Below are 16,319 nucleotides of genomic sequence, written 5' to 3'. Positions count from 1 at the left end.
AAATTCTGGGACAAACCTGATCATAATGGATCCCCATCTCCTTGAGTGCTTAACATCAAAGGAAAGGCCATGAAGCTCGCTTCATGGCTCACCGATGCCAGGGTAAGCAATGAAAGTCTTAAAGGTCCGATTCCTCTCTGATGACTCTCTCAACAGCTCATATGGTGAATGAGTCAGGCTCCTAAAAAAAGAGAGTAAGTCCAAATCAGGGGGCCCAAGTTCCCTGGGTGGGCAAGAATGTTTGAAGCTTCTCAAAAGCATGGAGATCTCTCAAAGGGAGAGAGATCTACCACCTTCAACCAAGGAACCTGGCCAACAGCAGCTCTACAGCCCTTAATTGCCAAAATTGAGAGAAGCTTCTCTTGGCAAAGCGAGACAACAAAGTCTACTACCTACTGAAGAGAAGCTCTGACCAGAGAGATATCCCGTCGACAACAACAACTACAGAAGATGGCCTATTTTCCCTGGTATACAGCTGCTGAGGATTTTTGCAGGTATCCAGACATCTTTGCTGTGTTGAGAAAACACTCTCGCTCACAGGAGACGCTGATAGTCTCCAAGCAGGAAGTGCCAGCGCTTCCACTGCCTGGTGATACCTCTTGACATGTGGCTGGCTAAGCAGGTTGTGCCATGGGGGAATTTCTCTCTCTCTACCTCAAATAGCACAGCTAGTAGGCTCGGTGTGTGGCCACTTGGGATCCACCAGAGTCAGCCTGAGATCTAGGGTGACCATGACACTGTTGATCATCTGAAGTAGAAAGAACGGAGGGAAGGCATATGCCTCTAGGTTGTCCCATGGTTGGTGGAACGCATCCTCCATTGCCTCCCATTCGTCCAGTACGACTGAGCAAAAATCTGGTAACTTTCCATCCTATCGGGCTGCAAACAGATCTATGACTGGAAGACCCCAAGGATCAAATAACCTCTCCACAATGTCCTGGTGTAGGGACCATTCTGTCCCTATCACCTGACTATGGCAACTGAGCTTATCTGCCACTACATTCTGAGATTGGTACCGCCTACTCATGCTGGTCTTCAGCCGCATGTCACAACTTCCAGTACCTTCGTGAGCATCATGTTCACCTCTTCCCAAAGGGTGAGGGATAGCGGAGACTCAAGGGTAGCACATACCCTACCCGAAGGACATCTACTACCTATCTCTGCGACATTGCCCAATGGACCGACTGGCACCACCCCCTGTCAGCAGCAAGCGGGCAGGAACACTGCCCCTAGCATCCAGCATCCTTCCCCTTCTTGACCTTGCTCCCTCTCCTAGCACAGGAGAGGAGATGAATGGGACATGACTGCACGCCTTTCATTACCAAGGCAGTAGACGTCAGGGTACCTCTACAGGGATCTCAGGGAGTCTGGGACTTCCTCTGACCTGAAAGTCAAGCTGCAGTGCCATGCAAAGACCTGGAGATCTTGGCCACTGCCTGGTGGACAAGCTTGTCATTGTTCTTGATGCACAGCATGGTCATTGCATCCTCCACGTCTCCACAAGCAGACAGGAGGGTCAAACCCAGTACCAGTCTGTTCCTGAGTGCCAGTGCCAACTCAGACTTGCGAACCTAGAGATTTGAGACAACACAGCATCTTGCCTCTTCAGGATTAGGTTTGCTACAGTTCTGCCATCTGGTGGGCCAGGTAGGTGATGGCCCTACCTCCAGACAACATCAGCCTCCTAAATGCAGAGTCTTCTTCAAGTATATGGGAATCTCAAGAGGACACAAGCTTGGCCACTAACAATGACCAGTGATCTATCCATGAGACTGTCGGAACTTTACCATAGCAGTCGATTCCTGTGGCACTACCTCAGCTGGCAAGAGGGAGACCCCTCCACACAGAGTCAATCCAGTGACAGAGCGAAACACAGACAAGTCCCGGTCCTTGTCAAACTGTTTGGTCAGCAATGACCTTTCCAAAGGAATGTAGTATTTCCTCTGGTGAGTTAGTGGCACTGGAAGCATCTACACTAAAAGAAATTCTCTTGCCCAGAAACCAGAGAATTCACTTGGTCAAAGACCCAATCAGGAAGCCTCGACCAAGGCAAGCCCATCAAGACCCTGGGTTCTTTTTGGTATCCCCAAAAAGACTCAATGGCTGGCAAACGGTGCAGGAAAAGCCAAGGTCTCTTCCTCGGGATCATTATAATGCCCTATCATACTAATGATCTCCAAAAAATGCCTTTATGTAACTCGGGATGTGTGTGTGTGTGGGTACACTGAAAAAGGATTGTCTCTTTTCCAAAACGTGACTGCTTCCTGTGTTTGCTCACCAGTCAGTTACTGTTGTCAACGCGTCATGGACAATTAGCGATTTGATGAAAACCCTTTCTTGTGGAAACGACACCATGTGGTATCTTATGCCATGCCTTTGTAACATGGCGCAATATTTGATCCACATTGCATCAGAAAATTTTACCTGGAATCTTCTATGGCATGACCGGAAAGGGCAGTTATTAGGAACCAATCATTGTGCAGAAAATAAAAAAACTCCTTATATGGGAATGACAATTGTCTGTCGTCACTAGCCCTGCCCATACAGTGGTATATAAGCTTCCAGAAGAGATGTCCCAAGACACAGATATAGAGAGACAGAGACAGAGAGGGCAATCAGAGGTCTGACAAAGCAACGTGTATCCCCTCCAGACGACCCTTACTCTTCTCCATAAAATCTTATCCTGCCCAAAATGAAGAGAAGCAGCCATCCCTTCCTACTTGTGATGAGAAGTTCCCAAGCCCTCCATGTTCAAGACAAGGTGAAGCAGCAAGCCTACCTACCACTGACGAAGAAAAGTAGTCAGCCCTTCCTGCTTGTGTGGAGGAGTACTCGCCAAGCACTTCCTGCCTGTGACAACATGAAGTAGTCAGGCCTTCCTGCCTGTAGTGAGGACAAATCTCCAGTGCCTTCCTGCCCTCCATTTGCACAATCTTCGGATTCTTGGAGAAACAGCATTTGCTGCCTCACCTTAAGGGGATCGGCCGCCTAAAAAACCCCAAAAAATCTTTAAAAAATTTGATTTGCTGAAAAAAATTCTATGGCTTCGTATAGCATTCAAGAATGTGTCCACGAAATATTATGCTAAAATTTGCCTTATTTCTCTAGTTATGGCCTCAAATGCAACAATAACTATATACCCATAAAACACCAGTATCGCAAATGATTTAGTCTGTTATAGTTTTTGCGATGTATGTTACGAAAACTTCCTTTGAAATGAAATGTATAATGTCAATAATATCCTACTCGGCACCTTTTTAGTTATTCCTAGCCATGACAACGCACACGTCATACCATGGCGCCGACTGTTAGAGTTGCCTATAAACTTCCAAGCCAGAAGGACACGTTTTTTTCGGCCGCTAGCCTTGACTGAACTCTGTATTTTCTGCGGTGTTTTTGTCTTTTCACCGTGCCTAAAAGGTCCAAGAGTTCACTTCATGCTTCTAGAATGCCGAAAGCCAAGTGGAAAAGTCCAGGCGAGAAGTAGAAGAAAGAATTCAAGAAATTAGTGCCATAGAGGGGAATGGAGCGACGGAGAGAGAGAGAGCTGTCGCCCAGCAAACGGCGCAGGCAGCGATCTCTGCTGACCAGATACCAACCACATCCACCCCTAAACGCCTCTTTATTCGTTCGTCACTACTAAAGGGCAAAGATATTTTATAAGAAGAAAGCAGTAGCTCGGAGGCTGATATTATAGACGATCGTGAAAATAAAATGATCATAATAAGTGAAGCAAGACTTGATGAATTACTTGAATCACTTAATCCCTAATTGTGAATGTAAAGTAATTTCCAGGATCCATTTGGCAAGGGATGGATTCAAGACACTAATAAATAAGTGTAGGCAAACTATGATACCTAGAGTAAGTTTGCAACAAGATCAGACAGGGGGGACCAGGAACCTAAAATTTATAATAATGTGTCTTAGTTTTACATAAATAATCAATTAATATTCTTATTTATAATCATTTTGCATTAATTAATAACCAAAAATAAAAATTAAAACCATAAAATTAATTGTAACACAGTCTTTGAAAGCCCTTTTACTATTTTATGTAACTAAAACTTTGAAGGCCCGTTTCTCAAAACATAAATTTTTCGCCTTTAAGGATCGGGCCTAAAAAACCCAATAATCTTTAAAAATTCGATTTGAAAAAAAAAAATTCTATGGCTTTGATAGGGTTCAAGAATGTGTCCATGAAATATTATGCTAAAATTTGCCGTATTTTCTAGTTATGGCCTAAAATGTAACAATAACTATATACCCATAAAACACCGTAGCGCAAATGATTTAGTCTGGCATAGTTTTCGATATATATTATTAAAACTTCCTTTGAAATGAAATGTATAATGTCAATAATATCCTACTCGGCACCTTTTTAGTTATTCCTAGCCATGACAACGCACACGTCATACCAAGACTGTGGCCGAGAGTTGCCTATAAACTTCCAAGCTAGAAGGACACGTTTTTTCATGCTCGCTAGCCTTGACTGAACTCTGTATTTTCTGCGGTGTTTTTGTTTTTCACCGTGCCTAAAAGGTCCAAGAGTTCACTTCATGCTTCTAGAATGCGGAAAAGCCAAGTGGAAAAGTCCAGGCGACAAGTAGAAGAAAGAGTTCAAGAAATTAGTGCCATAGAGGGAATCTGAGCGACGGAGAGAGAGAGAGCTGCCCATCAAACGGCACAGGCAGCGATCTCTGCTGACCAGAAACCAACCACATCCACCCCTAAACGCCTTTTTATTTGTTCGTCACTACCAAAGGGCAAAGATATTTTAGAAAAAGAAAGCAGTAGCTCGGAGGCTGATATTATAGACGATCCTGAAAATAAAATGATCATAATAAGTGAAGCAAGACTTGATGAATTACTTGAATCACGAATCCCTAATTGTGAATGTAAAGTAATTCCCAGGATCCATTTGGCAAGGGATGGATTCGAGACACTAATAAAAAAGTGTAGGCAACTATGATACCCTAGAGTAATACCTTGCAGCAAGATCAGACAGGGGGGACCAGGAACCTAAAATTTATAAGAATGTGTCTTAGGCACATAAATAATCAATTAATATTCTTATTTATAATCATTTTGCATTAATTAATACCCAAAAATAAAAATTAAAACCATAGAATTAATTGTAAAAAGTCCCTTTTAAACTAAAACTTTGAAGGCCCGTTTCTCAAAACAAAGTTTTCGCCTTTAAAATGCAAAACCAATCTAAATGAAATTTTAAATATAACATGAAACATGGTAGATTAAAACAAAGCTGGGATTTTTAATATTTTGAGTTTCTGATTTTTGGCAATTTTTTTTTCTGCCGGGAAAATTTCATTAAAAATAAAAAAATTCATATTCAAAAATAATTGAAAAATCAAAAATCCCCGGCTTTGTATCAAGGTCCATATGTGTTTTATACGTGGTTCAAATCTCATCCTTAAAACCAAAAAGCAAAGGAGGAGATGCAAAAATGGCCATTTTTGGCGAAAATTTGGCGTCACAAAACCTAAGGTCACTGAACAAAAAATTTTTTCCCAGAAGTTCCACACAATATCCTTTAACAAACCCCTACATATCAACAACCTGTCGTTAAAAAGTATTGGACCTTAAAATGCTAAATAGTATTGGACCAATCTAAATGAAATTTATATATAACATGAGGAAACATGGTGGATTAATAAAATGCCGGGGGATTTTTAATATTTTGAGTTGCTGATTTTTGGTCATTTTTTTCTGTCATTTTCCAGGAAAATTTCATAAAAAGGAAAAAAAAATTCATATCTCGAAGAAGAATTAAAAAATCAAAAATCCCTGGCATTTTATTGAAGGTTCATATGTGTTTTATACGTGGTTCAAATCCCATCCCTTAAAAACTAAAAGCAAAGGAGAAGATGCATTTTGAAAATGGCCAATTTTGGCAAAAAATTGCTCTGGTATCACAAAACCTAAGGTCATTCACCAAAATTTTTTTCCCCAGAAGTTCCACATAATGTCCTTAAACAAACCCCCTATATATCAACCACCTGTCATTAAAAAAGTGGGAAACCGGCCGATCCCCTTAAAGACATCCCTCTCTGTGACGTCTATGAGCCCATGGTCATCGTACCAGCAACATCTCTGCTGAGTTCTCAGCAGCCCTTCTGTAACATCTTCAAGCCTGAGGTCATCGTGCCAGCATCATCTCTTCAGCTGAAACCCCAGCCACGAAAGGATAACTCACCAACTCACCATTTAAGTATTAAGTTTGCTCTACCTTCCAACCTGTTCCCCCAGATTTATTTAGTTTAGTGTTATGTTGAAAGAGAGCAAAGGGGAAAATTTCATTTTCTTTGTAAATAAGATTGTGAATAAATGTGTTGTAGTGCTGTGAGAGTTTCTTTTTATATACATTTCCCATATTTCAATTGCTGGTGTTGAAACATTATAGTTTCGAGTTTGAAAGAACCTGAAACAATTCTTGGATCATGACAGTTGGCAACCTGGCCAGGATTTTCAACTCCATAACCAATTGAAACAGGGAGAACATAGAAAGAAGCAGAATGAGTGAGTTGATGAAAGAGTTGGTTGAGTCGGATAGGCTTCTGGGTCTGGAAGGCAATGCTCTTCTTGAGTTGCTGAAGGAGAAATTAGAAAGCTGCAGCTAGAAAGAGAGAGAGAGAGAGAGAGAGAGAGAGAGAGAGAGAGAGAGAGAGAGAGAGAGAGAGAGAGAGAGAGAGCATAAACATGAGTTAGAAATCGCTCGGTTAAGGCGAAGTTCTCATAACAGTCCGTCAGGCAGCACACGAGGTGGTAATTCATCATTGAACAATGAAGATGTTGACAGTTTAGGTATGGGTGCAGTGTTGAAATTAGTGCCAAAATTTGATGAGGAAGATGTAATGAAATATTTCATGTCTTTTGAAAAGTTAATGAACACAGTAGATTGCCCAAAAAACTTGTGGACTTTGTATTTACAGTCATTCTTACGTGTATACTTGCATGTCTGAGGAGGAATGTGGGGATTATGATGTTGTGAAGGAAGTTGTTCTTAGAGCATACAGGTCAGTACTGGAGGCATACCGCAAGAAGTTTAGAAGTTTGAGAAGGGACGAGAGCACTACATATGTAGAGCACGGAAAGAAGTTTGAAAGATTATTTTGTAACTGGTAAACTTCCGCTGGATTGATAATTTTGAAGATCTCAAGAACTTAGTTTTGCTACAAACTTCAAAGATAACGTATCCCCAGAGATTAATCTATATATAGAAGATAGGCATGAAAAATCTTTTGCAGATTATCCTTCGTCTGGTAGAGTATAATGTAATAAGTATTCTAGTAATAGTGGTAGCAATACAGGTAAAAGTGACTACTATTGTTATGCATGTGGAAAACCTGGTCATACTTCTAGATTTTGTAAGAATAAAGGGACTTCTGAGGTAACTTGTTACTGATGTAATAAGAAAGGGCCTTTATCAAGGAATTGTGCAGAAGGGAAAAATGTTAAGAAACCAGTGTCTCTAGTTATTAATCTTTCGTCAAGTGTGAATGATGTTATGAAAGAAACTAGGAAATTTTATGGAGAGTTTCTGTCTGAAGGTGTAGTTTCTTCTATTGAAGGAGGGGATTCGAGAGTAGTTTTGCTTCGGGACACCATAGCGGCTGTCTCCCTTATTAGGAGAGACAATGTGCCAACGAGGTCAGTAATTAGTACGAAAGAACAAGTTATGTTAGGTGGGTTTCAGAACACTTGTGTTGTTTGTCCTTTGTTGGAGGTGAGCTTAAAAGGTCGAGGAGTGTCGGGGGAAGTAAAACTAGCAGTTGTAGACAATTTGCCCGTTGATGGCGTTGACATAATTGTCAGTAATGACTTAGCAACATCCAATTGTGTGAATCCTATTTTGAGTGAGATTTCAGTACCTGAATTGGTAGTCACTAGGTCAGGTTTAGATACAGTTATAGATTACGGTCATGATTTGTTAGTGGATTCGAACGAGTGTGGTAGAGGGGGTATAACTGATCTTAGCATGAGTGTGGCTGAGAAGACTGACTCTATCGGTGTTGACAGTGTTAGCCAAGCTGACGATGTAGCTATCAAAAGTAATGACATAGACTTAGTCGATGTAGTGGTTTCAAGTGATAGTTGCTGCAATGGTTTAGGCACTAACATTTTGAATAAGGATGAGCTAGTCAAGTTACAGAGAGAGGATGAGACACTAACCCGAATCTTTGAATGTGAGCTGGATGATGAGCTCGATAGTGTTTGTAAGGAAACCTTTTGTCTAAAAGATAAAGTTTTGTGTCGTTATGTTTGTCCTAAGTCAGTTAGCAAAGAGGAGATTGTCGAACAATTAGTAATCACTAGGAAGCTTCACAAATTAATTTTGAAATAGCACATGATGATCAAGGACATTTGGGGATAAATATATAAAACATTTAAGTGTATAAGTAGGACATACTTTTGGCCTAAGATGAGAAGTGACATGAAAAGATATGTTTTAAGTTGTCATGAATGTCAAATGGCCGGTAAGCCTAATCAGGTAATCCCCAAGGCTCCTTTATGTAATATTCCATCAGTAGGCAAACCCCTTGAGAATGTTGTTATTGATATGGTCGGCCCTTTGCCTAGAAGGGAGGAGGAATATCTATCTGTTAACAATCATTGATAGACTAACCCGTTATCCAGAAGCAATCCCTGTAAGAAACGGTAATGCAAAAACCATAGTTAAATGCTTGTTGAGCTATTTTTCTAAGTTTGGTCTGCCTAGCATTATACAAAGTGATAATGGCAGTAACTTTGTGTCTAAGTATTTCAGGGACAAAATGAAAGAACTAGGTATTGAACTTGTAACTTTCACACCTTATCACCTCGAGTCACAGGGTATTGTTGAACATTTCCACCAAACATTAAAGAGTTGCTTAGGAAAATTGTGCAACAATTTTTAACATGATTGGGAAGAAATGTTACCATTTGTCTTGTTAGCCTTACGGTTGGCGCTGAATGGCACAACTGGATTTAGTCCTTTCGAGTTAGTGTTTGGTCACACTGCTAAAGGACCATTAGAAATTTTAAAGTGTAAATTAATGCTTGAAGGAGGTAAAGAGGACTACATACAAAATCTAGAGAATTACAAGGAGAATCTAAGGGAAGCTTGCTAGATGGCAATAGAAAACGAGAGCAACAGTCAAGGGGAAACTAAAAGAAAGTATGACCTCACGGCAAAAGGGAGTAATTTCTGTGTTGGAGATAAAGTTTTGGTGTTAATTCGGAGAGAAGATCCCTCATTCTATTATAAGTTTGGAGATCCTTTTCTGTCTTAGAAAAAAGGGGAAATTTAAATTACAGGCAGTCCCTGGGTTACGACGGGTCCAGCTTACGACGTTCCGAGGTTACGACGCTTTTCAAATATATTCATCAGAAATTATTTCCAGGTTTACAACGCATGTTCCAGGGTTACGATGCTTATGACACTGATCTGACAGAAAAAATATGTGTACAAAATGGCAGAATAATCAAAATTTGGAAGTTTTTTTATGAAAAACTCAATAAAAATGCAGTTTACATAGTTTTCAAAACACCCAAGCATTAAAAGTAGGATTTTCTTAGGATTTTTTTACTCTTTTTCGGCTCATGATGCGGCGTAGGAACGGAACCCCCATCGTACACAGGGGACTGCCTGTATTTAATTGATATGGGCAGGCGTACAGCTAAGTGGTTGCATGTAAACTTGTTGAAGAAATATTACAAACGCCCAGTGCCTGTGGTAACTATGTCACAGAGAAAAATTTGTTTCAAGAAAAACTCCGATGTGCTTAAGAATTTCAAGGCATTTAAGCCTAGCTTAGAAGAAGAAAAATTGAAGGAATTACACAATGTTTTCTCAAATTACCATGAAACTGTTAGCAATAAATTAGGTCTAACTAATCTATTAGAGCATAATACTGAGTTACAGGACACAAAACCCATAAGACAAAGTCCATATCGTCTGAGTCCAGAGAAAACAAAATCAGTAAGAAAGTAAATGATGTATACGTTAGATAATAATTTGATAGTTCCCAGCGAGAGTGAATTGGGTTCTCCTGTAGTTCTGGTGAAAAAGGAAGATGGATCAGATAGGCTGTGCATTGATTTCAGAAAAGTAAACAGTGTAACTAAGCAAGGTAATTTCCCCCTTCCCAGAACTGATGATTGCTTAGATAGAATTGGAAATGCCAAATTCATTTCCAAGCTTGATTTGGCCAAAGGTTACTGACAAGTACCTCTAAGTGAACAGGCAAGGAAAATATCCGCTTTTATTACACCGTTGGCTATGAACCTTGAGTTATGGCTTTTGGTTTAAAGAATGCAGGCAGTATTTTCCAAAGGTTAATGATTAAAGTTTTGAATGGCATCAACAACTGTGTCGTAAATTTAGATGATCTTATGATATTCTCAGAAACTTGGGAAGAACATTTAAGAATTTTAGGAAAAGTCCTTGAAGCCCCTGCAAAAGCAAATCTGGTTCTAAATCTGAAGAAATGTGAATTTGGGAAAACCTCTGTCACTTATTTAGGTCATAAAGTGGGTCTTGAAAAGATCTGCCCAAAAGATGGGAACACAGAAGCTATTATCAATTTCCCAATCCCAGCAAGTAAAAAGCAGGCCATGAGATTTCTCGGAATGGTTTCATATTTCCGTACATCTGTGCCCAATTTTTCAGAAATAAGTGCCCCCATAATTAATCTCTTTAACAAGGGACGAAGTTTTGTATTTGATGACGAGTGTATAGAAGCTTTCAACCAATTGAAGGCCGTAGTGATTCACGAGCCAGTACTGTTGATACCTGATTTTAGCTAGGAATTTAATTTAGTGATTGATGCCAGTGACACTGGCATAGGAGCAGTCTTATGGCAAGAAGTGAATGGAATGGGGCACCCAGTCGCTTATTATTCAAAGAAATTGAATAAAGCCAGCAAAATCATTCAACTATTGAGAAGGAGTTTAGTTTAGTTTAGTTTTAGCCTTGCAGCATTTAATTTATTCGCGTAGTGGTCCTGTTTTAACTGTGTATACTGATTATAACCCGCTAGTTTATTTGGACAGGTTTAAGAATAAGAATACTGTAAATGTCTCATGCGATGGAGCCTAGAATTACAAGATCATAATCCGAAGATAGTTCATATAAGGAGAAAGAATAATGTAATAGCTGATAGCCTCTCTAGAGATTTTTCGGAATGCGAGAGTAGTTTGTTTATTATTTTCTTTCGTTCTGAGTAAGAGCTTTTTTTTTTTTTTTTTTTTTTTTTGGGGGGCACTGTAGTGCGAGTATGATGTGCGACTGAAGAGTTGAGTGAACGTGTTTTGCTGAGGCTAAGCGGTAGCGAAATGCAGAGGTGTTCCTCGGTTCAGACAAGTTTAAAGTAGTTTTGTGTCTTTTGCTCTTTTAAAAAATAAAATAAGTATATTTTATTTCTTTCTTTTGGGGGAACGTGTCACGAGTAGATGCAATAATGATGAAATATATTGAAAAAGAAATGTCTCTTTTCCAAGATGTGACTGCTTCCTGTGTTTGCTCACCAGTCAGTCACTGTTGTCAATGCGTCATGGAGAATTAGCGATTCGATGAAAACCCTTTCTTGTGGAAACGACGCCACGTGGTATCTCATGCCATGCCTTTGTAACATGGCACAATATTCGATCCACACTGCATCAGAAAATTTGATCTGGAATCTTCTATGGTGTGACCGGAGAGGGGCATTTATTAGGAACCAATCATTGTGCAGTAAATAAAAAAATTCCTTATATGGGAATGACGATTGTCTGTCGTCATTAGCTCCACCCATACAGTGGTATATAAGCTTCCAGAGGAGACTTCCCAAGACAAGAGATATAGACAGACAGAGACAGAGAGGGCACTCAGAGGTCTGACAAAGCAACATTAATCCCCTCCAGACGACCCTTACCCTTCTCCATAAAATCTTATCCTGCCCAAAACGAAGAGAAAAAGCCATCCCTTCCTGCTTGTGATGAGAAGTCCCCAAGCCCTCCATGTTCGAGACAAGGTGAAGCAGCAAGCCTACCTACCACTGACGAAGAAAAGTAGTCAGCCCTTCCTGCTTGTGTGGAGGAGTAGTCGCCAAGCACTTCCTGCCTGTGACAACGTGAAGTAGTCAGGCCTTCCTGCCTGTAGTGAGGATGAATCTCCAGCCCTTCCTGCCCTCCATTTGCAAAATCTCCGAGTTCTTGGAGAAACAGCATTTGCTGCCTCATCTTAAAGACATCCCTTTTTGTGACGTCTACGAGACCGTGGTCATCATACCAGCAAAATCTCTGCTGAGTTTTCACCAGCCTTTCTGTGACATCTTCAAACCCAAGGTCATCGTGCCAGCATCATCTCTTCAGCTGAAACCCCAGCCACGAAAGGATAACTCACCAACTCACCATTTAAGTATTAAGTTTGCTCTACCTTCCAACCTGTTCCCCCTATCTATAACTACTTAGATTTATTTTGTTTAGTGTTACATTAAATAAGAGCAAAGGGGAAACATTTCATTTTCTTTGTAAATAAGGTTGTGAATAAATGTGTTGTAGCATTGTGAGAGTTTCTTTTTATATTCATTCCCCATATTTCAATTGTTGGTATTGAAACATTATTGTTTAGAGTCTGAAAGAACCTGAAACGATTCTTGGATCGTGACACTGACCCAGGAACGTATACTTCTGCAGAAGTACTGGAATGGGATCGAGAACATTTCCCGTTCTGTGCCCTAGACCTGTCTGGCTCCCAGCTTTCAAAAAAACCCCAGAGGAGGTGGAGGGGACAGGTGAGGGATCGCGAGTACCCTTGCTCAGCCTGTCGAAGATTGAATTCCTGGCAGGTAAGCAAGGCCGTGGGAGGTTGTCAACCCACAGTAACGACATCCACACAAGTCAGGGAGAGTGGTCCTGCTCACACAAATGTGAGCAGGGGCTACCCCGCAAGCGTGCTCCAGCCTTCTTAGAAGCCGAAGCTTCTACAGGAGAAGAAGACTGAGCGGGGGATTGCCTCTTGCCTTGCCCAGGTGACCAACCGGTTGGGCCAGGCAAACATCCTGGGACCTCTGGGCCACTCTCTTTGAAGAGCAGGAGGCAGGTGAGGGTGCACCTCCAAGCTCTCTGCTCCCCTTCTCTCATTGGGCTGTGCTGGCAGCCGGTACCGGTACACCAGGGGTCTGGAGAACACTGGGCAGTGGCTGCTCCTGCAAGCAGTACCACTAATGAGAGAACCTGCAGAGAGGGCTGGCCACTGGAAGCTCTACAAGGTTTCCTGCAAGTGGGCAGGACAATCTTCTTCTCCCTTTATTTGCTAGCTTTGGAAGAAGGGGAGGAGGCGAAAGCAATTGATGACAAAGACAAAGATCAAGACAACGATGATGACCTCCTTCTTCTTTTCTTCAATTTCCTCTTCTTGCCAAGGGCGGCTTTGAACAGCAGCATATGGAGGAGGAATTCACCCAGCGATGAAGTTGACGGCGACACCTGGGGCACACATCACCGAAGGCAAGTGCATGGTACCAAAGATGTAGTAGTCACCCTTGAGCAGGTGGATACCATAACCGCAGAGGTCATCATGGTTACAGCTGAAGCAGTAACAGGAAGGCCTTACACAGCCTTCAAGTGATCAATAAGACCAGTCACACTTGGCTCCTCTAAGAGACCTAAGGAGGGCAAGAGGTCCTTAAGTCCCTAGGGCTCCACAGCATCTGCAAAGAATGTCAGGTTAGGTGAGGCAGTTCTCTCCATACCCTGAGAACGAGCATTCCTCCGACCCAAAGACAACCCATCCTCCAAGCAAAATGAAAATGCCAGAGAGGAACCGGGCTGGTCTCCCCCCTCCCCCCAGCGGCTCTCTACTGACATAGCAGTAGGAGTCAGCAAAGGGGAACCTGCTCCCTTAGGAGTGGTAACAGCAGGTGGAAGTTTGGCCATGGGGCAACAAAGAACCAGAGAGAATCTTTGGTGTCACCAGTGGAGTATTGCACTCCAATGGTACCGGAGAAACTTTCTTTTCTTCTTCTTCCTGGCAAACTTCACCCGCTGTTCATAAGGCCAGACCCAGCACTCTGAACAAGGGCTTGATTGATTGCAGTCATGCCTACAGCATGATACACATAAGGAATGAAGATTTACCTTGACAGAAGAGAGGAACAGTTTACAGGGCCTTTATTTCCCTTGGCAGTGCCTTAGGGATAGTGGTTTCCTCTCCAAAGGTGGCTTTTGTGATTGAGGGGTTTCCACTCTTTATTACATCAAAACACATTATCATAAAAAACAAGCAACAGGAAAAAAATATAAAAGCAAATGACAGCCGGGTAGAGAGCACAGAAGACATCTTCACTCAATGGCGGCCGAAAGTGGATTGCAGACTGACTAGTGGGCGGGGCTTCGCCCCTACTGTCAGTAGTTAACATTGTTTGAAAGATAAATGGCTGTTCCAGCTCACATTCACAAGCTAAATCCTTTGTAAAGAACAAAGGTTTGTATTTATGTAGGAACAAATATAAATTATTTGATTTGATAATGTTCTGATTTGATTCAATATAGTTATTACTCAAAATAAAACAATGGAATGTGCAATAACACCATCTACACCTGGAATTACTTTTTTTTACTTGAAAAACCTCCACCCATAAATTTTGCACATGATGCAGTCTTTGTGCCCCTGCAGTAGTGACTGCAGCAATGGCTGTACAGATTAATGTTCCCTTTTTATGTATGTACCTTACAGATGATTTGCTGAAAATATAATGGAGGTCAACCACAGTACGTGAGTCAACAAAACTTGGGAAATCTAGCAAGTCAATTTTCTTGCAGGGTCATCACTTTCTTTGGCCTCATGGCAACACTTTCAGCAACAGCAGGAGCTCTATGTTTTAGGGTCATGATTAAGATCTGCAGCTACATTGTACTAAAGATACGAGAACTGCAAAAATTAATAAAGATCACTGTGTGCAGCAAACAGATCAGCAAGCCTGAGAGCTGAGACAAAGATGCTGGGACCACTTTACAAGCGGACACAACTACAATTCTTTAGTGAACTATAACTTTTTAGAAATATGAGTTTTAAATAATGTTGTTTAGGTATTCACGTTAGTATATAAAATATCTTACGTACTTACAGTTAGATTTGCTTGTTTCCTCAACATTTCTAACTTCATGTGCATCATCTGCAGCTTTACCTTCTTCAGAATTCTCAACTACAGATGTTTGTGTTTTTCTCTTTTTAGGTTTTCCTTATTATTACTGATGGGTATTTTTTCAATTTTCTTTCCGTTTCATTTTAATACAGTATACGAAAAAAATATTTTTCTTGTTGCCTTAAAAATGACAACCCTATGTACATCATACGCAGCTTTACCTTTCTTTACACTTCTCAACTGCTGATGTTTATAAGCATTCAACCTTTTTTCCAAGTTTTTCTGTATTATTAATGATTTTTTGTATTATTTAATTTGCTTTACATTTCTAGCCTACACAAGTAATCTGCAAGGTTTTTTGGAATAGACACAAAGCTCCAAAAGTTTTCTATTCAAATGCTGATGAAAATTCTGCAATTGGTCGAATCCATAATTTTTTAGGGTTAACTGTAATAATTGTTTACCCTGTCTCAAGTTTATATAGTTCATCATTACCACAGTTTTACTTATTTCTCCTTTTCTAATATAAAAGTAAAAAGCTGATAAGGTTTGATGTGTGCATGTGGCAGGGAAGGTTGAGCACTCATGAAAAGCTTTAGGTTCCCTACCAGGTTTGTAAAAACAGGTCTACTTGCATTTATAGTTTACATATCTGTTTCATGTACACCTTTATATGTCATACTACTGTCAATGTCATTTAATAAATCCAATGTTTCTTAGCCTTTTTTTATATTCTCTCACCACTATTTTTACTTTGACATATATATCTACATTAATGCACTGCTGTTTCTACTTTGACATATATATCTACATCAATTTACACAGGGATCTTTTTTGAATGTGTATAACATAGCAATATATCTATGACTATACAATTCTCTTTCAGTTCCAAGGTTTTTCTATACAGTAGTACTAAATTGATTTCCATATTGAAAGCATTTGAAATACAAAAATTCTCCTAAAAGAAAACATGCTCTTAGTTAACCATGAAAAATCTTGAAGCAGCAGTGTAATTACAACATAGCATCAAAGCTTCCTTACCTTTTTGATAAATCTTCTTATAGTCTGTTAAGATTCTTAATCTTTCTAAAGCTGTAACATCTTGTCTATTTATTTTTTCAGCAGTAATCACTTTATTCAAATCTGAAATGTAGAGTAAAAGAAAGATTTTGTTATGCAGAAACCAGACACTTA

General features: G+C 40.4%; 1 protein-coding gene across 1 annotated transcript in view; it reads right to left on the bottom strand.

The window, feature by feature from the left end:
• The window catches only part of LOC136844863 (uncharacterized), a 484,772-nt gene that overhangs the window by 73,056 nt on the left and 395,397 nt on the right, over nt 1-16,319 (bottom strand). The window contains exon 16 of the mRNA XM_067114107.1: nt 16,167-16,268. Within this exon, the coding sequence (XP_066970208.1) occupies nt 16,167-16,268 (102 nt within the window). The remainder of the gene's footprint in view (nt 1-16,166; nt 16,269-16,319) is intronic.

Source organism: Macrobrachium rosenbergii, chromosome 13, assembly GCF_040412425.1.
Source record: "Macrobrachium rosenbergii isolate ZJJX-2024 chromosome 13, ASM4041242v1, whole genome shotgun sequence".
NCBI classification, from domain to species: Eukaryota; Metazoa; Arthropoda; class Malacostraca; order Decapoda; family Palaemonidae; genus Macrobrachium; species Macrobrachium rosenbergii.
This window is presented reverse-complemented; position numbering and strand designations above follow the sequence as displayed.